Source organism: Lycium barbarum, chromosome 2 (assembly GCF_019175385.1).
Source record: "Lycium barbarum isolate Lr01 chromosome 2, ASM1917538v2, whole genome shotgun sequence".
In the NCBI taxonomy this organism is placed as follows: Eukaryota; Viridiplantae; Streptophyta; class Magnoliopsida; order Solanales; family Solanaceae; genus Lycium; species Lycium barbarum.
Window position 1 is genome coordinate 150,082,988 of NC_083338.1, and position 25,494 is coordinate 150,108,481.

Consider the following 25,494-nt stretch of genomic DNA (forward strand, 5'->3'; position numbering starts at 1 on the left):
TAATATTATTGCTATTATTTATATTATTACTGATTAATTCAAGTTAATAGGATGTTAACCATGTGTTTGCAATATAATCCATTGAATGTTATTGTATAAAATTTTATTTACTAACATGAATATGTGAGTAGTTTAATTCAAAATTCTTTCTACATAAAAGTTGACAGTTTTTTTTCCAAGAATTTTTTACCTTTTTTATTTTTCTATAGACTACAATATTATTTAAGCGAAAATTAAATTAAAAATTTGATAATTAATTTTAAAAAATTGGGGCCTCAAATTGTTCGGAGCCTAAAGCGAAGGCTTCACTTGCCTCTCCCTTTAGTCGCCCCCTGAACATGACCACAACAAGCTGCAGTTTGGTTTCCAAACCTATACACCTTTATTGGATGCATCCTATTCCGGTATGTGTATTGGTTAATTGTTTGTTAATAAGTATCTAATATGAAATTTATTATTGTTTTCACCCATTAACTAATGTTTAATTTTTAGACTTACAATTTTAGAAGTCTTGATCTTGGAGTACCACAGTGATCACAAATATGTGTATCCTTATTACTTGGTTAATTGTTTGTTAAAAGCATTCTATATGAAATTTATTATTGTTTTATCTCATTATGACTTGCAAATGTTTAATTTAAAGACTTACTATCTATTTTTTTTTTATTTTTTTTTTATCTTTGGAGTATCATTTTGGTCATGAATAATAGAGGAAACATAACTGTAAATATGTGGGAAATGAGAGAGAGTCCCCATATTGTCGAGACTAGGGGTGTATAAAGTAAACCGATAATTTTTTTTTTTATCTATTATCATATTGTTTAAGATTAAACTTAGAATTTTGAATGTCAATAAGTTTTATATCCTATGGATATATTAGTAACTCATATAAAGTCCAAACCAAAACCAACTCAACACCAATACTAATAAAAGAAATTCAATTTACCACTAGGAATGACAATAATGTTGGATAGCTATTCTTTGTTTTGCATAATTGGTTTAGAGAGTGAAAATACATAACTTAAGTTTTTTTTCTTATCATGTAATTAATACTTATTAGCCGTACTTATTTTAGCATGACTTAGTGTTTTTATATTATGACCATTTCTTTATGGCTTATTAATTAGCTATATTTATTTTAACCGATTTTATTAACTTTTGTTGAATATTTTAATACAATGTCATCACTCTTCTCACATTTTGTGTTATTTTCTTATGAAACACCTTAATTATATAGTTGTGTCTTACTAGGACTAAAGACATATTTGAAGTAAAAGTTATATATTTCGTACCAAGACTATTCCGGAAAAAAACCCGAATAACCCGAGAAAACCCGAGGTTGGAAAACCCGACGCAATTGGTTTGGTTTGGTGTATAAATTTAAAAACCCTACGCAATTGGTTTGGTTTGATGTTTAAAAAATCCGAACCAACCCGGTTCATGTACATCCCCAGTGGAGACTATGTGGAGGATACCTTTTGGCCTTGTTGAAATTAACTTATTTTAGGGTTTAGCCATCGGTCAATAAAGGGACCAAAATCGTACACTTGATGTAATTGAAGATTAAATACACTTAGTCAAATAAACATGGAATTTAACAATACTTTAGGGACCAAATAATCGATAATTTTGAATTTAGGGACATAAGCTCTTTTAAAGTTGATTTTATAATATTTCGACAAATTTATGTCACGTGATACTCACGTGTGATTCGACTCTGTGGTTTAGGGTTTTAGCATTTACAAGAGCTTCTCTACAATACTATCTGTTGTGGGCGAGAGATTGCTTTTTTCATTATCAAAAAAAAAAAAAAATGGGGAAAAAGAAGTTCATTGACAAGAAGAAAGCAGCTACATACCAATTATTCGCCCGTGATTCTTCGGATCCGGCTTACGAATCCGGGTCAACCGGAACCGACAGGGTATTCGTCAGAGTTGACAACAATACCAACTACTCAATCGCCGGCTTTGATGAACCCGACCCGGATGACGACCCGAATTCGATATTCGCGGATGCTCCGGAAGAGGGCTGGGCCGGGTTTGATTCGGGTAATGGAAATCAAATACCAGAGGATGTTAGAAAGGAGATATTGGAATTAGGTTTTCCAGATGATGGGTATAATTATTTAGAGCATTTAAGGGAGATTAAGAATACTGGTGGTGGTTCTGCTTATTATGAAAATCCTAAAGCTAAGCTTAATGAACTTCCTCATGATGTTAAGGTCAGTTAATTGTTGAACTATGTTAATACTTGCTTGGGAGTTAATATTTGGGTTTTGCTGTTACCTAAAAATGTTAACTTTGGTGGGATTATTCTTAATCTGTGGATTAGTATTATTTGTATTATAGGTGAACTAAGGTTCCTGGTGATGTTAAGGTTTGTTAATTCTATGAATTAATGTTCAGCTGTACTATGTTAGCACTTGCTTGGGAGTTAATATTTGGGTTTTGGTTTTTGTTGTTAAAGTTTTGCTTTACTTTTTGTAACTAAAAATGTTGGCTTTGGTTGAGTTGGTGTTATTCTGTGTTATATAATTATATCCAGTCAGTAGTATTTGTGTTATAGATGAGTTTATATGGACTAACATGGCTAGTGAGGATTAATATAGCCGACCCCAACTTGTTTGAGAGTTGTTAAAGCTTTGTTTTTATCTTTTCTGCCTAAAAATGTTGGCTTTGGTCGAATTGGTGTTATTCTGTGTTATATAGAATAGTATTATTTGTATTATAGATGAGTTTAAATGGAAAAACATGGCTAGTGAGGATTAATATAGCCAACCTTGACTTGATTGAGATTGAGGCGTAGTCGTTGTAGTAGTATTGTTTGTGTTATGTAATTAGTATTAAGATGTCAGCTTTGGTTGAATTAGTGTAATTATACAATCAACTACGCCTTAATCCCCATTTTGTTGGCGTTTGGCTTTATAAAACCTTTATAAGTATCCATTCTGGTCTAATTTGAGGTTCAGTGAATAATATACTCATCATAAGAATTACCTTAGCTCAGCCTTTTGGCTTGGATCCGGTGTAGTATACGTTCTTATCAGTAGACTTATTGAAAAAAAGGGAAAACAAAGATTTGATTAATGATTTTTACAGACTGTAGCTCTGTGGCTTTTCTTTTCCAGTTAAAGAATTTTTATGGTTTTGGTAGGCATATGATGCTTCAAAAGTGGAGGTTGCGAAAGTGAATGATGATTCCAATGAGAAGTATGTATACAATGTGGCAGCCAAGACGGTAGGGGTAAGAGTTCAGAAGGCAGTGGATCCTGAAGTAGCTGCTTTGCTAGATGACAGTGATTTGTCACATTTTGGGTCTGATGTGGAGGATTTAGAGTTAGAAGAAGATTTTGTGATTAAGGCAAACCTGCATGATGGGGCAGTTAATGTGGAACTTGACAAGAATGTAAGCTTGCCAGAGAAAGTGGACTCTGACAAAGTGGAAACCTATGATACGGCTGGGAATGTGCAGAGAAATGAGGCTAAATTTGCAACTTTTGAAGAGCAACCACGAGCACGCCGCCCTCTGGATGAACAGTTTGATCTGGTAAGCGGTTTGTTCTCCTATATTTTCCTTTTTTTTTTTCCGTACAAATCTAAAATTATCTTCACGTGAGGTTTTTCTTACTAGCCTGATCAGAACTGACAAGAGAGAAATTACTGCAAAAAAAAAATAAAACTAGCTAAAGAGACCATAAGTATGTTATACAAGGACCTCCGTCCGTGTTAAATGAATTGGTATAAGTTGCCGTTTTTCTGATAATGCGGTTCTGGTCCACCTGTTGCGCACCTCAATTAATTCATTGGGTTACTTTCTACCTCGCACTAGCACAAGTATTGAGAAGCTCTTCCCACCATGTCTTAGGTAGGTGGGAAGAATTTACCCAGTCATGGTGGGATGCTGCAGGGCGTTGTAGAATAGTGGAGGTGTGCGCAAGTGACTCGGCACCACGAAAAGGAAAAAGATTGCCTAGAATTGCCTCTGTTGGGTTCTCAAGCTCTGAACCCCAATTCTTTGACCTGTAAATTTGCAATATCTGCCTTAAAATCATATTTCCAATTTCTTTTCAAAGTTCTTTTTCTGCATTGATCTTGTTGCTTGTTAATAGAGGGAATCTAAGCCACCTTTTCTGTCTTATAGTGGTAATTGCTTGTAGAAATATTAGTGTTATCCTTTATCAGCGTCACCTGATACCAACTTCAGATACATGTACAAATGAGTTAAAATAATTTCTTTTTGATAAGGTAAAGGCTAGCTAAGATTGAGTTTATATTAGCCTTTGTGTTTATAAGTATTAAGTATTTCCACTGATATCTTTTTCCCTCAAAATGACTTCTAATTAATGCGTCCTGGTAAGGTTTAAACTATTACTATTTGAAAGACTATTGGGATTTTCATGCAGTTTATGTTTGCTTGCACTGTTGTTTTTCTGCAAGCTGTTAGACTCGTTCCTTGACCATTTTTGTTCTGATGACTGGTTTCATACCACGGTGTGTCTGATCATCGGGCTAGAAAAAAATTATAAATCGTTATGGGCTGAATGAGGAAAATATTTCTTTTTTACATCATTGAAGCCATAAGCATGTGTTAATTTATAAGTTTAGGTTTATTTTTTATATTCAGTTCTTAGTTGCTTCTTGGTTTTAGGGTATTTGGTTAAGCTTATAATATGTTTAGTAGTTTGGTAATTTTCTATTTTTGTAGTAATATTCGTTAAGTTTTATGGCATTTGCCTTTAGGTAGAAGAATAAGAAAGTCTGCTTGAAGTAGCTGTCCTTGTAAATAGTACCAGTTTCAAAAAACAAACAAAAAAAAGTAGCTCTCCTTGTAAATTTAATTCAAGTCTTGAGAGTCCCTAAGTCTTGTATTTTTTTATTCACTAGAGATATTTTGACGTTCATTGTTTCTTCATGATAATGTCTGCCTATTTTAAGATAATTTTTGTGCTTCTTTTCTGATATTTTTGATTGATAGTTGTCTTGTCACTGTCTTGCATCCTTTATTTTCAGCTTGAACTTGAAGAGTATGGCTCTGAAACCGAAGATGAATATGATGTTGATATGATGGAGGAAAATGAGTGTCCCGAATCCCTTGCTGAAAAGCTTAATCATGCATTTAAGGAGCGTGCCGTTGATGGCTTGGGACTTGTTAATAATGGACCAGATAATGGAGAATTGCTTGAACCTGAAGCTGATGTCATAAACCGGTGCAAAGAATATGCTGAGAAGTATGAAAATGAAATTCAAGGGGAAGAGGTGGCTCTTTTTGAGGAAAGCAGCAGTGACTCAGAAGTATGGGATTGTGAAACTATAGTGTCAACGTATTCAAATCTTGATAACCACCCTGGAAAAATTGTAGCTCCTGAAGGCAGGAGAAAAAAGCTGCTCCCTGCTATTTCTGAAGCTTCGCCTATAATATCCCTAAAGGGAAAAGAGAAGCTTCCTGTCGACTATTTGCCTAGCAAGGGAAAGCATGCTTTGAAAAAGGAGGATAAGAAAAAGCAAGGTTCAGAAAAGGAGGAAAAGGAGAACTCAAACACAGAGCAACTCAAAAGAAAGCAACATGGTCAAGAGTCAAAGGAGGAAAAGAAAGAAAGAAAGGTTTATGTTTATATATCAATGTTAATTATTGTGGAATCTCATTGCTCAACATATATCTCTCTGCTGAGCTCGTTCTTCACTTTTCTTGCTACTTTTGGATTTATTTTTTCCTCTTTTGTGCATAACACGTATGATATACTGTTCTAACGTTGAGGTTCTACCTTTGCAGGCTGCTGTGAAGGAAGAACGGCGTGAGGCACGTCGTATGAAAAAAGAGACAAAGGTGCTATATAAGTGTGAAGCACATCGTGCTCAGAAGGTTGCTGCTTTTACTGGACCATCTGCCATACATCTCATGTGAGTATCCCTTCAGAATTTGTGTTTCAAGTTCTGGCAACGCACACATGCCTATACACTTTTGTAAGTCAGAATTCAAGGAGAATTTATGTGCCTCCGTAGTTTTGTATATCAATGATGGAAAAGAATCAGTAGATTACTAGGACCTTGGGTGAGTTTTGGTTGGACTTAGGGTGCAATTAGTAGAGTCCGATATCCAATTCTTAGACAACTCTTCCTTCTTTCTCCCATTAAGTTCTAACGTCTTTCTAATCATTTTCTTCTACATCATCCTTGCTGAAATTATATCCTTCTGACAACAAAATTGCTGTCCCTGAGGTGTTCACAACCCCTTCTCGTATCAGGGCTTATATTTTTGAAATTTCGTTTGGACTTTGGTGTGAAGCTCATTGTCTTTACCCCAGTTGCAAAAAGATGCTCCTCAGCCTAGTTCAAGAATTCCAAATGCTCCGGCCTTCCCTGTTTACTGGGTCTAAGCTAGTGAAACTTTAATTCACTACAGCATTGCAGTTCCTCTGTCGACAAACAAAAAGACCATGAAGTTTCAAATGCTCTATGTTAAGAACCATGAAAACCAGACATTAACCTTAGGCACTTTTGAGATAACTTGACAGCTAGCTAGATGTCAACATTTAAAAAAGATTTCATCTAGCAATCCAATTCTCAGTGACAATCATCAATTTTGTTATGTTGCAATAATGACTTTCTTGCCCTCTACCCTCAAAGTAATAATTAAACAAGGAGGTACTAGATGTAACTGTTAGTTGGCCTCAAAATTTAAAATTTCATGATGGCAATTTACTTGGGAAATATTTAATCGTGTTTCAAATATAACAATGGAGTAAAAAACTGATAGAATCTTTGGTCTGTTATTCTCTCACAGGTGACATCGTTTTGGTTATGTGTACTTTAAAGTCGAGCAATTGTCGATCCTCTTTTGTGCGCCCGAAGTGGGACCTCTTGATTGACACGTCCTCTTCAATTAAAAAGACGATGTTCGAAAGCTTTTCTCCTCTTAGATGGTATATAATACATGATAGTTCCTCAAGACAGTTCTCAGCTTCGTAAACGGATGTGCGTGGTCAAGCAGAGTTGCAGCTTGATGCATTTTTGTTTAATTAATTGGTGGAATGCAGAGTGTTGACATGCTATATAGCTTGCTTACAGTTTATGATGTTATTGGAGTTTTAACATTCTCATTAGCTTTTTTAACAGTTCGCAAAATGTCCTGCATTTAATTTTGAATGAGTTTCATTCCTCTGAAGTTTATCATTGTGGATTGGAATTGGATCCTTGGAATTCCTCTGTTCTTCTAGTGCTCAGCTATATTTGCAATATGTTTATTCATTATAAAAATTTGAAGTATCTGCTCACAAGTAAAACCTGTATATGGGATCATTTCATTTATGGCTTTTGTTGAATGTTTTTCGGTTACAAGGGATAATTTGTACATGAGCTATTGTGAACATAAACTTGTATGCATTTATTTGGTATCATTACATAGCCCGGAATCTGAATCAAGCAGATTACAACACTCTTAGTTACATCATGGCCTCATATCTTGTACTATGCTTTATAACCCCAGTAAGGTGGCATAAATGTAAGTGTACCTAAACAATGATTGCTGTTACTGACTACTTGTATGAATTGGAGATTAATAACTGCTTTCAGATCACTTTGCTCTTGGCTCCTTTGGATTGTGGCCTTTCTCATGAGGAATGGGAGCTGGGTCACCTCCGCTGAAATATGGTGCAGGATCCCAGAAGCCATAATCTTGAAACTCTTGTTCTGTACGAAATTGAGATTCAACTTTCAACTTGTTTAGTTGTTCTTCCTGGAGTTGAAATATCACCGATGCTGGTGAAGTTGATGGCGACAATGGTGATTTTGCAGCCAGGGACAGCGCTATAACGACCAACATGCACATAATGTGCATGAGTGACCTAACAGTAAATATTAACATGAGGAACTGATGTATAGATGCTTAAACTGCGCCTTGTTTTGATTATATGTGTTTATATTTGCAAAATTTTTGTATGAGTTTTGTCAATTTATAGAAATAAGAGGTTTCTTTTTCTTTTCAACGGAAAATAAGAGGATTTTAAGGAAAAAAATGCGACGCTGTTTTGATGTTTAAGCTGAACTTGTATACAAGTATTTTTGTTTCATGCATGGGGGATGACATAATCATGGTTCTTGCATGCTCAATTTTGGGAAACAGCTCATGTCGTCACAGATCCAACTTCTTTCTAATGCTAGTGTTCTCGTTTGTCTACTAGACTACTACATACTATCATCTAATTAATGGAAATAGTTTTTTTTTTTCAAATTAAAAAAAAAAAAAAAACCTTTTAAACGCGTGAAAGACTTGGTGATACCACAGAGACAGACCTAGCTTTGAAGTTACAGGTTCACATGAATTTAGGAATTTTTCCCCCAAACCCGATATATATATATTTAGAAATTACTTAATACTTAGATATATTAGATTGTGAACCCAATTATGTTGTATAACTTGAAATCTTCATAGGAAATTATAAACTCCTTTATGCGAAGTTCATCATGTAGGATCCTCATTCTCGCGTCTCCTTACGCTTTCACTGGCAAAAACACATTAACTTCATGACCACTTATATTTATTGAAAACCTCTTTTTCACATTTCAGAAGCACAAATTGCATAATTATCATTTACTAGTGAAGCATCTATATTGATTAGAGACGAGGAAAATTCACCATCGCAAATTTCTGGTCCAAAACTAGTTCATCTAAGTGACTTCCGATATATTACTTACTAGTTTGAGAGTAGGTGAGGAGAAAGTTAGAGAAATCTTTAAACAGACAAATATACATTTAGCTTAAAAGATGAATTGTTCATCTATATTACAGTTATTCCGTTGCCGGGACTTGAACCCGGGTCTCTCGGGTGAGAGCCGAGTATCCTAACCAACTAGACTACAACGGAGTTGTGTTTTGAAAGGGCCACATTTTATCATCTAACTTCTATGTTAAACTTTCGAGTAATATTTTTCTCATTATTATGAAAAAGTCTTGTTTTTTCTAACAAAGATCTAACCTAAGAATAATTTTCTAAACTAACAAAAGTTGAAGGGGGAAAGTTGGATTTTTTTTCTCGAAGAATTTGGATACGTGGAGTCCAGCCATTTCGCAGAGCTCCATTAATGACAAGACCAAAACAAGACATTTATTAACGTCAAGGATATGAATGGATCAAAATTATAAGAGGCCGAAATTAAACAATTTTAAATAATAAAGTAGCAAATTTATACATTTTCCCTATTTAATACCTTTTGGTTGTTAGCCTTAAAGTAAAGGCAAATGACAAAGAAGATCATGAACTATGATGATTCATAATGAGAATGAGGCCCCTCGCGAGTTATATACTTATTATTATGCCTATATTATTTGTAATTATTCCACTATAATATACTAGAACTACTTTAAATGGCAGGAAAGCTCATTTTAACGTATAAACATAGATGTTCCAGCCAATTAAAAGTCAAATACACTTTCGCTAGCCACACTAATCAAGTAATCATTAATGTAAATAGTAACCATTGCCTTTGCATGTCCTTTTCTAGCCGTTTTCTTTTTAATTACGTAGAAAAATAGTCTTGGTTTCCACTATCGCATCCAGTGTTTATACAAATCAAGTAGTTTGGTTTTGACCAGCAAAAATTAAAGTGAAAATATATATCATAGTTAAGTGATAAATTCATGTATAAAAAACTAAATGTTTGCATTCATTGTTTGATGTAAATATGGCATGGGGTAAAGTTTTATCTTGATACCAATTGGATTTTCCAGCTACGGTATCACGAGATAATCAAAGGAATAATAAATGAATAAAGACATGTAAATAAACCATTTGCTTTTATACTCTAATCTAATAAACAATGTGCCTAGTGATTGGGTCAATACAATTTGCCATTTGTGCATCTGCTTCATCATTGTCTGATTGATTAATTATTGTTGCTTCAGAGACACCAATTCTTTAATTCCAAGATTCTCTTTTTTCACATGATTTGTGCAGTCCAGACCGGCTAAACACTTCACCAACATTCCCTTTTTAACTATTTACATGATGGCTTGCTATATACACTTGTCAGCAGTGGCAGAACACATTGACCAAAGATTGATTAATTGAATCACCTTTGAAAAAAATTACAGTTTGTACAAGTGATTTTTTTTCTCTTATGTATATATGTTATATTGGTCGTTGATTCTCATTGACACAAGGAAAGCTTCTAGCAGAGTAACAAAGGAAGTTGAAAACTATTTTAGATTAGGAAGTACTACTGTTTATCAAGCATTTGCTTGTTAATCTTATACTGAACAACCTGGCATTTGCTTGCTAATATTATATACCCATTGTCCATTCATCTGAATTTATTCCTTTAACTGACATACAAAGTCAAAAAAAGCTTCCACGCAAAAATGCGAATTATTCTCGGAATAGCTTTTATCCTAAATTAATTTAGTTCAAGCTTGAATGCCCATTTGATTTCTTATCGATTCCCAACCCAGTTTTGAGAATAGATGACTCACTATGAGTCTTTTTTTATATCACCTCTGTCCTCCGAATGAGATGTGAACATAGCACTATTCTTGATATCATAAACTACTCTGAAGCAAAGACATGCTTTGTAAATTTAGTGCAAGTGCCTTTAGCTTAATTTAGACTTAGATACAGACACTAAAGAAATATATGAACAGATAACTCTTGTGCTAATAAGTGGAATCAATAGTTGGATAAATGCAATGAACTCCATCCACAGCCACATCCAATACTACAAAGTGAAAAATTAAGGGAGAAAACATAGAACTTTACACTGATGAACTTGCAGGAGATACAATCCCTTAAAGGAGTCATAATTATGAAGGCACCCACAAAGAACTACAAATCCCTACAATACTGCCTTTTAAACAAAGAATTGATGGTCACAACTTGAAAGGATTATTGTACAAGAGGAACATGTTTCATAAGCTAGATATAATTCACACCCTGAACATCAGAAAACATACACTCATTTTCCAAACCAAATGCACTTATCTTTCACTGCCTCGGCTTCACTAGCATATTCTTTAAATCTGTACTCTTCTAGCTTGCTGGTTGGAGGAACTTTTCCTTCACTGTAACACAGACTGCACAAACTAAAATGTGATTTCATCTCCTTAAAGCGAGACCCAATGATTGGGTAACGACAAGTTGCACAAACATGGCTACCGTGACGATTCCTATCCCCAAATTCAAGCTTCAGCAAAGTGGACATTATACCAAAACCCCAATCAGGATCATCAAACATAGCAGTGAATTCTGCTAAAGACACCAATGACGTGTCCATCTCCCCATGAAGTTCCAGCATTTCACTTGCTCCATGAAAAGGAATATAAATAGCTCTAAGCAGTTTGATGTACCTCTGAGCATCAGTTTTTCTAATCTGGTTGCTACCCTCATTCACAGGACGCCACGAAAGCGCCTCATATGCAATGCGTTTTCTTTTGTCTGGTGATCCTCCACAGACAGGAGCAAGAACGGCGAAAAACATGCCCAGATCAAGCCGACCCGATTCTGACTCGTCTAAAACCGAGAGAACTTTCTGGTTAATGGCTTTAACAGCTCCTATAAAGGTCTCTGCTTTCAAGAATTTAAGCAATCTGCGAAGAATCTCCTCCAGTGACGCCTTGCGTATTGACTTTTCAGGTACACCACCAGAATAAGACATTGGTACATCAGTTTCATTTATTTCCTTCTTTATCTGATCAACATCACAACGATTAAGACGAGTAATCCTCTGAAAACTTCTAATATCAAGAGCAGTAGATAAATCCGCTCTCAATGTGGTTTTCTCACCCACAGTCTTGAACTTTGAAGGTTCAACAATGATAAACGCCTCCTCCCCGTTGCCATTTCCATTCCCCTTCAACTTCTTTTTCTGAAGCTGTTTCAAATGTGCTACTGCATCATGCAATTCCACTCTGTTCGTCATCTTCAGAGCTTCTTTCAAGGCTTTCTTAGCTTCCTCAGTTTCCCCAGCACCCAATAAAGCCACAGCTTTATTGAGCTGTGCTCTCCAATGATTCGGCCAAACACTTAGTACCCTGGTGTACATCTCCGAAGCACGTTGGTACCTACCCATATCCATGTAAAGTCCACCTAAGTTATACAAAGCATCAACATGACCAGGTTTCAAGTCAATAGCTCTCTGAAACTCCTTAATTGCATTATCATCATCACCCATCGCGTGCAATGCAGAAGCAAGGTCACAATGTGCATCAGCATAATCACTCTTCATATAAATAGCTTCTTCTAATGCCTTAACAGCTGCCTTATACTCACCCACACCAAAAAGTGCACTACCCAATAATTTCAAAGCTCTAAAATGAGTTGGACACAAAATAGCAGCTTCTCTATAATGTTCACAAGCACTAATAACCATACCTTCACCTTCTTGAGCAATTCCCAAATTCACATGAATTTGGGGAAGCAAATAAGCCCACTGACTCCCGCCAGCTTCAGCCGCCTCCAACGCCAGCAAAAACTCCTCTTTCGACTCACTATGTCTTGCGAGCACATATAAACAATTGCCAGCCCTAAAATGTGGCCTAACATCAGCAGGCTGCAACTCACAAGCTCTCTTAAAACTCACCAATGCTTCCTTAAACAAATGTTGATCATACAAAACCCTACCAATCGCCATATGACCATCAAATGCTTCTTCCCTTGACCTCGACCCATCAGCCCTCGACCTCAACACACCCAACTCCTTCACAAAAACACCATAATCATGTCCAGTCTCCTCCCAAGCAACCCTTTTATCCGTAAGCTCAGTACTTGGCCCTAATTCTCTCGACCAACCTTCCGAATACACATCCGAATTATCATTCTTAACCTTCCCATCTTTCGATTGCTTGGACTTAAGCCTCTTGATCAATATCTCAAGATCATCAACAAGCTTCCACGTGTCATCAAACACAATCCCGTGATTCGGTGAAGCTGCCCAAGCTGCAGTCCTCTGCTTCTTATGTGGCTCCATTACTCTCTCATCAACAATAGACGACGAAGACGCCACGTCAGCAGCAATGGAAGTTCCAGCATTGTCCTCAGGCTTCATTAACTCGAGACCTAGCGCGTCGAAATCACGGTCCACGTCACCTGCCCCGTCATCATAGGTACGTAAAAGACCATCATAAGTTAACCCTTTTTCGCTATCGATAAATTCACTGTATGTACGGAAAACCTCGTCGAGTATGGCGTTGATTTGCTCGTCGCTAAATTTGACTCTAGGGTTTACAGCGACCACTAATGCTGCCATTTCTTCACGGTTAAGACCGCCGTCGCGGTTAAGGTCAAATTGCTGGAAAATTCTTTTTACTTTTTCCGATCTGCTTCCCCTCGTAGCCATTTTGCAAAATTGACCACAAAACTTCAATCAAAATGGAATCTTGGTGAATTGAGGGTATATTAGGGTTTCAAAAAAGAGAATTTGTGTACAAATTCCAAGGTGAAGAGAATTTGGGTGTTGAAAACTTCAATCAAAAATGGAATCTTGGTGAATTGGGGGTAGAGAATCTGTAAAATTAGGGCTTCAAAAAGATAATTTAAGTACAAATTGTAAGGTTTCTTGAAATTGGGTGTCGAAAACCTCAATAAAGATTCAAACTTGGTGTAGAGAATTGGAAAAATTAGGGTTTTATAGTGAGAGCACAACAGGGGGATTTTCTTAGGGTTAGGGTTTCAGTTTATGAAATTAGGGAAATGAGAGAGAGAGAGAAATGGGTTTTGGAGAAAGATGATTTTTTTTTTGGTAGCATTGGATCTAGGGAATAGATGAAGGGGAAGAAGAAGACAACTGTTTTTTGTGTTTACATTTTTTCCTGTTTTTTCTTCTTTCTTCTTTTGGTTGTGATGATGATTGGGAGTAGTGGTGGGGGGTAGAGTGACTCTGGAAAATTTCAAAGATCTTAGACTTTTTTTTTTCTCCTTCAATTTGGCTAAAATTAGAAGAAGTTCCAACTGTCAAGATTAGAAAAGAAGGTAATTTGTTAAAAAGGAAGAAAAGGAAAGAGTGCATTTTGAGATTTTACATTTCGATTGATAGATGAGAACATGTGAGTTAATCATACACATGTCAATGTCATTCATCATTCGTGTTTTGGGTAAAAGTTTATCCACATTCAATACTAAGTCATAAATTAGATTGAAAAGTGTGTTACTAATAACTAGTACGCCGTTAATTCATTTTTACTTATTCACTTTAGATTTTTCACGTTATTTAAGAAATAATAAATAAAGTACGTAATTTACTAATATATTTATATTAATTGATGCATATTTTTATTAGATTTGAAATGAGTATTTAATATTATAGGTAAAACAGAAAAAAATAAATTGTCTTTTCTTGATATGCTGAAAGTGATAAGTAAAAGTGAAAATCTATTTTTAGAATACTGGACAAGTAAAAGTGAACAAATGGAGTAGTATGATTTAATGGTAATCATACATGTGAAGACCTATGTCACACTCTATGCAGGCAAATGCGAATTTAAGATTTCTGGAATATGGGTTCATCACTAAAAAAAATATATACTTACTCCGTTCCAATTTAAGTGTCTTACTTTTCTTTTTGATCTATACTAAAAAGAGTGTCTTTTTCTAAATTTACTAAGTTTTTCAATCCAACATTCGACATGGCAAGTTTAAAACCACAAGATTTAAGTACTACACACATCTTTAATTAAAGATTACAAGATTCAAAAATCTTTCTTTATTTCTTAAACTTAGTATCAGGTCAAACTAAGACATTTAAAATGGGACAGAGAGAGTATTAATGGAAATTAATCCCTAGTCATCTAGGTAAATAACTCATCTTCAATCAAGTGCACGATTTAACCTTTTTATAGCATGAGTTTCAACAGATAGTATCATATTAATTTAAAAAAAATATATACATAAAATACCTAATTTTACAAAGAGACTATGAATTCACATGCCCCAAATTTAATACCTAAAATCGCTCCTGATGTAGGTAACTTTTTACCGTCTTGGTGCACACATTAACTCATACTAGTATTTTTTACTTCTTTCTAGTTAGATGCTTCACGAATCATAATTAATTTCAACTTATTTCATTGCACTTTTAACATCATTTTCATATTCATGGTACTTTTGTACGCTCGTGAAGAAATGCGTCACTTCGATACCTTTAACGTCAAATATGCAATTGTTTTTTCTTTATTTTTATAATAATGACTAGATTTACTGTTACCTCGTTCATAGATTGGATATAATAGAACAAATAATGGTATATCAAAAAATATAGTCATGATACTAGGAATTCATTTGATTAATTCAGCTTCATTATTGAAAATTTAAAGGTCACTCACATTTGTTATTTCGATAAGACTGGGTATATTAAATAAATCTATCAAATCCAAAACACAGGGCTTAACTATGAAAATATTTTTTCTTCTAAACTTCTTGACTGCCACCATCCTATTTCTATTTTCTATTCTAATTTTTAGTCATTCTTCATAAAACACTTTGTCGGTATTTTAAAACTCCTATCATAGTGTAACTTAGATAAGCCAACTGAAAATAAAACTTCAAATTATACATGTGAAACCCAAGGTACTATATAAATCATCAATCAAAAGTAAAAGAATCAATCAGGCGTAATAAGCTCTAAAATTATTAGTTTGGTGGAAATAAGGGCGAAAGGAAAGAAAACAATCACTCTTACTTACCCGAAATTGTTCAATCACACATTTAATTTCGGCTTTTAATTGACTTTTTCATCGAGAGATTTCACAAGGGGTCCTTCTTAGGTGTGGTGTTTAATTTTTGGTCCTCCTCAGGCGAATTCGCCCAAGTCGCCACAGCGCCGCCTTCAAATTCGTCCACCTTCTGTCCAGTTTCGTCCTGATTTAACCACTGGGGTTTGTTCCCCATGTCTTGATCTACCTCCCGTAAAAATTTGGGAGCTTTTTGTCGGTGACAATTCTGGCGAAGTAGTGTTGGACGACGGCGACGGAGCTCCGGTGGATTTATCGGAGCAAAACCAACACCAAAGGGGGCGCCACCTCATTGCGCATCCAACCAGCCCAAAAGCCCCAATTTTTAACAGTCAAAACTCCACGAATTTACAATTAAAATGAGTTGGCACAATTTAATTGAGTTGACACAATTTAAATGAGCCGGCACAATTTAATTGACCACTTAATCCACATTTTACAATATATATGTTGTATAACGTGGATCCACGTTATACAATATATATATAATTTAATTGAGTTGGCACAATTTAATTGGCCACTCAATCCACGTTATACAATGTATATATATATATATATATATATTGTAAATCGAGGAAGTTGAAACATGCAGCCTAAACATTTCTGCGCAAAAATATTCTTTTCTTGCTTCACACTAGTAACACTATTTTATCCACTTAAAACACACAATACCAGATAAATTCAGAACGAAACAAAGTAACTTATGAAGTCAAGTAGAAACGGCTTACCCATAAGCAGGAAACCATCTCAGAGCACTATGGTAGAAGAACCTGGATTGCACAAAGAGAAAGTGCTCTTAGACAATAAGAATTAGAACCTAATGATTTTTGTTTTTCCCACAATCGATCATTTTTTTCTGGAAAACTTTAAGGTTTAGCTGAGATGAATAGATGATGCCACATAAGATTACAGTTGAATCAGGATGGACCAACTTGACTGAACAGTTCAAAATACTGTCCCCATTCCGAATTAAACAACATCAGTAAGATTATGAGTTATCTCATAATATAGTCTCCGGAAAATTAACTGAACAACAAAAGCATTCACAAGCAATCAAGATCTAAAAGTTCTAACATACTTGCCGACATCTATAAGAATGTTACAGTTGCCAGAGGGCCTAGTATGGCGAACAAGGATGCCAGTGTTCATTCTCCTATTTCTATTACCCGGTTCAGTAGCTTTAGTGCACACCTATAACTGGACATTAAAAGAATTCCATATAGTTTAATCAATTATTTTAATCGAAAGTACTCTTAACAATTAATACAAATAAGGATGCAGCATTTAGGTTTCTCAGGCTTACAGGACAAGTCTTCAAGGGGTTAGTGAGGCAGCTCACTCGTGGAATTCCTTCACTTGTACCGGTTCCGATAAATATTATCTCAGATTGGTGGACAGCCCACAATTTACAATATATATATATATATATATATATATATATATATATATATATATTGTATAACGTGGATCAGTCCACGTTATACCATTATTTTTTTTTTTGGTCTGACAATTCAAAAAAAAATAAAAAATTGGGGTATAACATTGGCCCCTCCACGTTATACCCCTTTTGGTATATAGTGGAAGGCAGCCCCTTTTGGTTTATTTTGTGTATTTTTGTGTCCTTTAGGCTCCGGACTTTGTTCTTTGGTATAAGGTGTGTAGTGTAACTCATACAATCAGTTGAATGTTTCTGCGAGTTAATACAGTTTCTTCCTATGCAAAAGAAATTAAGTTGATTCCTAACTAGGAGGTTAACAATAGAATTAATTAAACATTTATGCAAATATGATGTAGGGGATAGAGCCCTATGGTATAAGTTGTCTTATTTTATTAGAATTGGACCTTAGCCTTGTAGAGACTAATAAAGGGGGAAAATACGATGTAAAAAAATGAAAGAGAAAGTGAGAAAAACATATTACCATCTTCGTCTGGAAAAGTTAAAAAGACATCGCCATAGATTTTGCTTGAAATTTGTAGACCATGGGGGTAAAGTTATGTACTCTTTTTGTTTTTTAATAATGGTGTTGTCGGATCAATTTACACACACCTCGATGAATTTTATAGGGTATAGGATATGTTATTGTTGTATTACTACCTCCCACCAATACAAATATCATATAACTCTATTGACCAAGGCTTATAAACTTACGGTACTTTGTTTTGCTCTTATGAGTAGTTTTTTCCTTTTGGTAATTCAATTAAAACATTCCTTCCATTTCATGTCACTTACCAAAAGTGTCGTTAACTTATTGTCTTAAAGATGAATGACAGTTTTGAGATTATAAGAGCATCTCATTAAGAGTAAATATAATTTTAAAATAAAAAAACTTTAAATATTAAAAAAATAACATTTTAACAGTCTAAAAGAAAAAATGTCATGTAAATGATATTGGAGGAATGCTATCTGACGAATAAACAAAAATGACAGAATAAAAATGAGAAAAATGATCAAACTGGCCCTTATAATGTATGGGGTTCAACTATTATAGTCCTTTATATATACCATGTTACTGAAATAGTCTTTAATGTATGAGAAAAGTGATTAATGACGAATACATTAAGGACTATTTCGTTTCATGGTATACATTAAGGACTAAAAAATGATTACTTTTCACATACATTAAGGATTAATTATTTCTATTATGTGGTATATATTAAGGACCATTTTGATCATTTTCTCGAGTAAAAATGAAAAGAAAAGAAAAAAAAGTTCAAAAAGGGTAAAAATGTAAGTTTTTCTTTTCTAACGGTGCATATTAAATTCCATGCAAATTCGGTTGATCGTTGGTATTATTAGCGGTAGCTGTTTATTTCAAACTTCCTTACAAACCGCTAAGAATGGAAGAGATAGTACTAACAATGAGTGTTGCACATAATTTCTCTGCTCAAATTTGTTGCAATTTTGTCCACCATAAATCTCAAATTCCGAGTTTTCAGCTCACCCCATTTTCTCTACAACCGCAACTATTATCATCTTCCCCTCTCCCAAAAACATTCATCAAATTTTCTTCTTTTTTTTGCATAACCACACAAATTTTTAATTAGCTGTCCTTTGGTTTGCCAAAGCAAATTTTCAAATACCACTACCAGCACAAAGGTGAGCCAAGGTGAGAGTTGCAATAATTATTTTTTTAAAAAAAAAAAAAAAACTTTCTGCAAATAGCTTTGATTTCAGTTTTGTGGGGTTGAGTTGTTTGATAAAATGCATCAAAGAATTGCATGTCTATGAGCTAAAGAACCCAATTTTAGGTGCTTTCCATTATTGTTTTTCTCAGTTTTTGGGGTTGAGTTGCTTGGCAGCATGCAATCAAGAATTGCATGTTTATGAGCTAAAGAAACCATTTTTAGGTGCTTTTTGTTACTGTTTTTTTCAGTTTTGGGGTTGAGGTGTTTGATAGAATGCATCCAAGGATTGCACGTTTATGAGCTAAAGAACCCATTTTTAGGTGCTTTCCTTCTATGTTGCAAAGACTTTCCAAAAATGCTGACGCACTTGTGTCGGATCCTTAAAAGATGCACTACTTTTGGAGGATCCGAGACGCTCCCGGCAACATTTTTGTAGAGTCCGAGCTGCATAGCTTTCCATTACACTTTTTTTCAGTTTGTGGGGTTGAGTTGTTTGGCAGAATGCATCCAAGAATTTCATATTTATGAGCGAAAGAACCTATTTTTAGGTTCTCTACATTATATTTTGCTCAAGTTTTTTTTTGGCAGATAAGAAGATTATATACAAGGTTTCGCAAATTAAGCATATACAGAGGGTAGGGAGGTGTTATAAGTCAGTTCCTCTCTTTTTAACATAAAGAGAGGGACCATATGAAGATTTGTAATTCATTGATATAAGCTCTTTGCTGGTCCTCTTCGAGTGCATTGATTCAGCGATACAAAGAGGGTGCTAAAAATGAGCTCAGTATATGGGGAGGAGGCATCTCAATGTGGAGCATCTCAATGTGGTGACGATCATGGATCAGGTGCACATGAAGAGAAAGAGAAGATCTTTGTTGCAGTTAGATTGAGGCCTTTGAATGACAGGGAAATTTCAAACAACGATGTCTCGGATTGGGAGTGCATCAATAACACCACAATTCTGTATAAAAATACTCTATCGGAACGTTCATTGTTTCCAACTGCTTGTGTATATGGTAAGCTTTGCACATTTTCATTTTCCTTTGCGTCGTCTTTTTATTTTTGAATTGAAAAGATTGCTGCATTATTGCCGACATGCATGAAAAAGGGTTTCAATCAATCAAGAATTTACTCAAATATCAATGTTTTAATAGCAAGGATAAATCCTCTAGCACCAGGAAAAGAGGCTAGCTATGTAATTTTTTTGAGAAATATTCTTTCTGGGCCCTTTCTTGAAACTTCTAAGTTTTTTTAACCAGTCTCTATCATAAGTTTTTCGCAATTGTTTCTTCCTTTCTATTCATCTTCCATGTGTTTTCCTCCTTAAAAATCGGTTTATGCGATGGAACAGACAGAGTATTTGGGTATGACTGCTCCACAAGGCAGGTGTATGAGGAAGCCGCCAAAGGAGTTGCTCTTTCAGTTCTTGGTGGTATTAATTGTAAGTACTAGCCGTTGTTCATGGTCTATTTTCTGCTCTAAGTAATGATGTTACAGTATAATTGGTGAACTGCCGTTGCAGCAAGTATTTTCGCATATGGGCAGACAAGTAGTGGAAAAACGTATACTATGTCTGGAATCACCGAATACACATTAGCAGATATATATGATCATATAACCAGGGTGTGTAAAACTTTCCTATTCTCCTATGTAATTCGTAAATTTTGTATGGAACTCAAGAGTGTCTAATGCTTAAGGTGCCTTTTTCTTTTAAATTTTTTTAGAATGATGACCGAGAATTTACACTTAAATTCTCTGCCATGGAGATATACAATGAAGTTGTTAGAGACCTTTTAACATCGGAAGATACTCCACTTAGACTCCTCGATGATCCAGAGGTGAATATATGTTTTAAGTATGATCAAGTTTTGTATTATTCACAGACGATATTTTATGCAAGTAATTGTACTCTTTTCTTTCGCAGAGAGGGACTGTAGTTGAAAAACTTACAGAGGTAACATTGAAGGACTGGAACCATCTAAAGGAACTGCTCTCAGTATGTGAAGGTAAAAGGCTGAGACTGCTATATTTGTAGTGTTCCTGAAAGATAACATATGATATAACTTCGATTGTTACCATTTTTGCAGCTCAAAGGAAAATAGGAGAAACTGCTCTCAACGAAGTGAGCTCAAGATCTCACCAGATTCTGCGTTTGGTGAGTGCTTTGTTACAAGATTGCTTATGCATCATAAAATAAAGGAAATATATCATTTTCTTGACTTGACCAATTAATGATCCTTTTTGCAGACAGTTGAAAGTACCGCTAAGAAAATTGTTGGCATTCACAATTCAAGCACTCTAACAGCTGCAGTGGTGAGGAAAATTACCTCTTCACAGACATCACTTGGAAGGATCATTAAATAAGTGATGGAAAGTATTTTGTTTTCTTTCCTGCAGAATTTTGTTGATCTTGCAGGAAGTGAGCGTGCTTCTCAAACCTTATCTGCAAATGTCAGACTGAAAGAAGGCAGCCATATTAATCGCAGTTTGCTGACCCTTGGAACAGTTATTCGCAAATTAAGGTTGCCACATAACTACAATTTGCTGAGCTTCAACTTTATGTTTGATTTGGCTTTTTCTGTAAACGCTAAAAGGCTGTTTGTTCATTAATATATTTTTGTACTTTCATCAGCAAAAAAGGAAATGGACATGTTCCTTTCAGAGACTCAAAGCTGACACGCATACTACAGAATTCCTTGGGAGGCAATGCCAGAACAGCCATCATTTGCACCATGAGTCCTGCACATAGCCATGTTGAGCAATCGAGGAACACTCTATTGTTTGCAACATGTGCCAAGAATGTCATTACTAATGCAAAAGTTAACGTGGTAATGTCAGAGAAGGCACTGGTGAAACAATTACGAAAAGAACTAGCTAGACTGGAGGCTGAACTAAGGAATTTATCAGCACTTGCTGCCGCAGGTGGATCTGCAGAGGCACTGAAAGAAAAGGAAGCTCTTATAGAAAAGGTAGCAATTGTGACTAACCTTCACAAATATCTAATATTCTGGGAAGATCCTACAATATCTTTTTCATGCATTGTTCTTCAACCTAGTTTTTAGCTCTTACGGATTCTCCATCATGCCTGTAAGACACGGCAAGACAAGTATTGTTCCAAAGCTTAACATCTTAATGATGATTTATCTTTTGGTTTGCGTGATTGAGGCATTGATGGATCTCAAATCATACAGTTAGGCGCAGGACTTTAGTATTTGTCATGGATGCCAATTGAGATTCAGTGTATCTCATTGATTAAATATTTATCTAACTTCAATTTCTTGAACTTCGAACTAAGTATAGTGGCTTTCGTTCAAGACAAAACATCCATAACCTAGTCCCTTTTTGTATGATGATACAGATGAGCAGAGAAATAAGGGAGTTAACCGAGCAGCGTGATCTTGCTCAATCTCGTGTTCACAATTTGGCAAGTTCAGGTTCATGGGTATGTAGTTGGTCTTGAAAGAGCTCATAAACTATTCAACTAATAATATATCAGAGATCTTAATCTATTCTCTTTCTCCTGTAGACTGAACTGAGTAGTGTTTCATCTCCTGATAAAGCCCAATGGCTGGATGACTATGCACCATCAGAAGTATCAGAATGTATATATCCTTTTCGTCCTGATGGTATATCCGAAGGCCTTAATTCTAACAAGCTAGGTGAACAGATTCCTGAACCTCCAGAAGATCAGTATCTCTGTGATGACACCTCCCCGAGGCTGTTTATCGAGAAGTATTTCGGACCAGATCCATGTAAGGGATGGGAAAACATTGCTCAAAGAACTGTTCAGAATTTAGAAGATAACTGCAAGGAAGTTCAATGCGTTGAAGTGGATTCTAACGCGAAGAGTACAAGCTCTGATAAAAATTCATCACCTCGAAAGGGAGATCAGGAGTCAGGTTTCGTTGACATCAATCATAATGATGAAGAACCAAAGCAGACTAGCAATGAACAATCTTCTTCTTCCGACACAGATTCTTCTTCTGACTCAAATAACTTACCAAGGAGGAGCAGAAGCGGTGAAGCAATACTGATTAACATGCCAGTACTGAAAGAGTCTGAAGTAGCAAAGGAAAATGGGGACATATCAAGTGAATCTGAGGAAGAGTTATCTATTAAAAAGATTGATCTTGAGGAGAAGCCTGAGTTCTCTATTAAAAAGATTGATCTTGAGGAGAAGCCTTCTCAGCCGGAGCTTTCTGCTAATAGTGTTAAGGTATTAACAAAAGAACCCAGCAACCATTGTTTTACGATCGAAGTGAAACTCAAAATGTCAGGTGAAGATAGTGAGAAGATTTGTGCTGAGGAAATCAAGAAGTCAGGTGAAGATAGCGAAAAAATTCCTGCTGAAGGTGAGGTTGCCAAAATCGTGCCTGAGAAGCAATCAGGGGATAATTTGGTAAGTATCTAACTTGCTGCTTGAGATTAATAGCTAGAATTGCACATCCTCCTTAACGCAAAACATTCTTAAATTAATACCTGATCAATACATACTTTGATAGGTTTGTAAAGAGATCATAATTAATCACTCCCTCCATCTCAAATTATTTGTCGTGATTTCTAAAAATAGTTGTCTCAAATTACTTTCCATTTTAAAAGTTCAAGATAAGTTTTTTCCCTATTTTACCCTTAGTAGTAATTGTTCTTGAAGACTACAAACACCTTAAGATGGCACATAAATGAGTAAGTATTTGATGAAGAGAGATTATATCTTAAGACATAAATAAGGCTAAAAGAGTAGAAAAACCTCCTAAGTAATTTTTTCTTAAGGGGCGTGTAAAAGAGAAACACGACAAATAATTTGAGACAGAGGGAGTAGAATAAGTTTAAGACGGTCAAAGTTAACTGCAAACTGTTCAGGTCGGGTTAATTCTTTCAACATCAACTTGCATTCTTCACTTATTAAACAACTAATTTTCTCTTGCTAGGTCCAGGATAATGAGCCAACCTCCAAGGATTTGAGTAACTTTATTGGTGATTCCTTGAATTCAGAAAATGAATCAGAGCTATCTCCTTCCAGGCAGTCAACAGAATTTGAAAAACAAAGGCAAGAGATAATAGAACTATGGGATGCATGCAATGTGCCCCTGGTTCACAGAACATATTTTTTCCTACTCTTCAAAGGGGATCCAACCGACGCAGTTTACATGGAGGTGGAGCTTAGAAGGCTTTCCTACCTGAAAAATGCATTCTCTCTTGGAGCTAAAGTGGTGAAAGACGGTCAAATTTTCTCACAAGCAGCAAGGTACTCGTTATACCTTTTTATTTCCTGCAGTTTTTGGAGATTTCTTGCATGGGCTGCTATGTCTTGAGTTCCTATCCCACTTTCACAAGCAATAAGACAGCATAATTACTCATTTAATATAGGGAAAAGGGTCATTGTCTTCTACTACCAGAAATATCTTAATTTTACTCTCTTTTATACTTTGGGATCATTCATACCTTTCCTTAGCACTTTGTCTCGTATTTGCCCTTGATGATAACAGAGCTCCAACGTGGAGTGTAAAAGTAGAGGGGTAAATTTGGACCTTTTTCCCAAGTATTTTGACACGTGGAGTCCACCCAGTCCACGCTCTGTAAAGTCAAGGGCAAATACGAGACAATTTGCTAACGGAAAGGATGTGAATGATCCAAAACTATAATGGAGAGTAAAGTTAAGATATTTCGTGTAGTAGAAGGGTTGATTTGGACGTTTTCCCTTTAATATATTGCAACCATGTAAATTTCCTCTATATGAAAGTGATGAAAATTACTTATCCCTTTGAACAGTTTAAGTGCTCTGAATCGCGAGAAGGAGATGCTGAGCAAGCTGCTTCTTAAGAAGTTTTCCTCAAAGGAGAGAGACAACTTATATGAGAAATGGGGCATCGGTCTAAAAACTAAAAGGAGAAGACTCCAACTTTGCCATAAGTTATGGAAAGATACCAAAGACATGGATCACATTAAGGAAAGTGCAGCACTCATCTCAAAATTAGTTGGATTCGAAGCACAAAACGAAGTCCCAAAAGAGATGTTTGAACTTAACTTCTCACCAGGGCCAAAAAATCTCAGGTCTTTCAGCTGGAAACCAAGAAAAGCCTAATGTGATCTAAAGCAAAAGATTATTAAGGATTATTTGAGGCATTGTAGTAGCTTCAAAATGAATTGACTCCCCTAATTCATGTAAATGTTAGAAGTTTAACCTCCCCCTAGTATCTAAATATACACAAAAGGTGTCCCATACTTGCACTTAATACACCTCTCCTACTCGTTGCACGAGTTTTATCAATGTACATTATGTAAATTCAATCCACAACCTCGAGATCTCAAGTTCAGACAGTCATCCTTGTATTATATAGATATAAGTGGAAGATATATTACAGCTTATATGTATGTAAAATAAGAGACTCAAAATCATTGGGACAGCATAGGAAAATTGTCTTCAAAAGGCATCATATCTGCAGTTTTTTGTTCTGGTTGGAATATAAACCCACATAACCTTCTTTTCCTTTTCTCCCTTATTTGTTTGATTTTCTGTACTCCTCAGCATATTATAATTTTAACTGACTAACATATTTGTTATTACTTATAAAATGTGTGGTTCAATAACTAAAAATCTAGTGAAGTAAAATATTATGTCATACATAATGCCTAGTTTTTATTACGTCGCATATTGCC

At 35.4% G+C, this 25,494-nt stretch overlaps 3 protein-coding genes and 1 non-coding gene across 5 annotated transcripts; 2 read left to right on the forward strand and 2 right to left on the reverse strand.

The window, feature by feature from the left end:
* Nucleotides 1-1,748: 1,748 nt before the first annotated feature.
* LOC132628086 (uncharacterized) lies at nucleotides 1,749-7,304 on the forward strand. The gene is made up of 5 exons (XM_060343790.1): nucleotides 1,749-2,221; nucleotides 3,154-3,546; nucleotides 5,010-5,600; nucleotides 5,770-5,897; nucleotides 6,781-7,304. Exons 1-5 carry the CDS (start codon nucleotides 1,814-1,816, stop codon nucleotides 6,782-6,784), a joined length of 1,524 nt encoding a protein of 507 aa, XP_060199773.1. The 5' UTR covers nucleotides 1,749-1,813; the 3' UTR covers nucleotides 6,785-7,304.
* Nucleotides 7,305-8,787: 1,483 nt separating this feature from the next.
* On the reverse strand, nucleotides 8,788-8,860 carry TRNAE-CUC (transfer RNA glutamic acid (anticodon CUC)). Its single transcript has one exon. It is a non-coding gene; the product is annotated as a tRNA-Glu (tRNA).
* A 1,788-nt stretch (nucleotides 8,861-10,648) lies between these two features.
* LOC132628085 (uncharacterized TPR repeat-containing protein At1g05150-like) lies at nucleotides 10,649-13,949 on the reverse strand. Its single transcript, XM_060343789.1, has one exon. It carries the CDS (start codon nucleotides 13,320-13,322, stop codon nucleotides 10,944-10,946), a length of 2,379 nt encoding a protein of 792 aa, XP_060199772.1. The 5' UTR covers nucleotides 13,323-13,949; the 3' UTR covers nucleotides 10,649-10,943.
* Nucleotides 13,950-18,418: 4,469 nt separating this feature from the next.
* LOC132628087 (kinesin-like protein KIN-7G) lies at nucleotides 18,419-25,344 on the forward strand. 2 transcript variants are annotated; one of them, XM_060343793.1, is made up of 14 exons: nucleotides 18,419-18,818; nucleotides 19,426-19,853; nucleotides 20,189-20,278; nucleotides 20,360-20,460; nucleotides 20,562-20,675; nucleotides 20,762-20,843; nucleotides 20,925-20,992; nucleotides 21,085-21,150; nucleotides 21,235-21,359; nucleotides 21,470-21,806; nucleotides 22,196-22,279; nucleotides 22,364-23,236; nucleotides 23,766-24,082; nucleotides 24,607-25,344. In XM_060343793.1, exons 2-14 carry the CDS (start codon nucleotides 19,613-19,615, stop codon nucleotides 24,917-24,919), a joined length of 2,811 nt encoding a protein of 936 aa, XP_060199776.1. In that variant the 5' UTR covers nucleotides 18,419-18,818; nucleotides 19,426-19,612; the 3' UTR covers nucleotides 24,920-25,344. The 2 variants fall into 2 exon arrangements, with proteins under 2 accessions (XP_060199776.1, XP_060199775.1); XM_060343792.1 differs by having other exon boundaries at nucleotides 18,419-18,808.
* The last annotated feature ends 150 nt before the right edge of the window (nucleotides 25,345-25,494 follow it).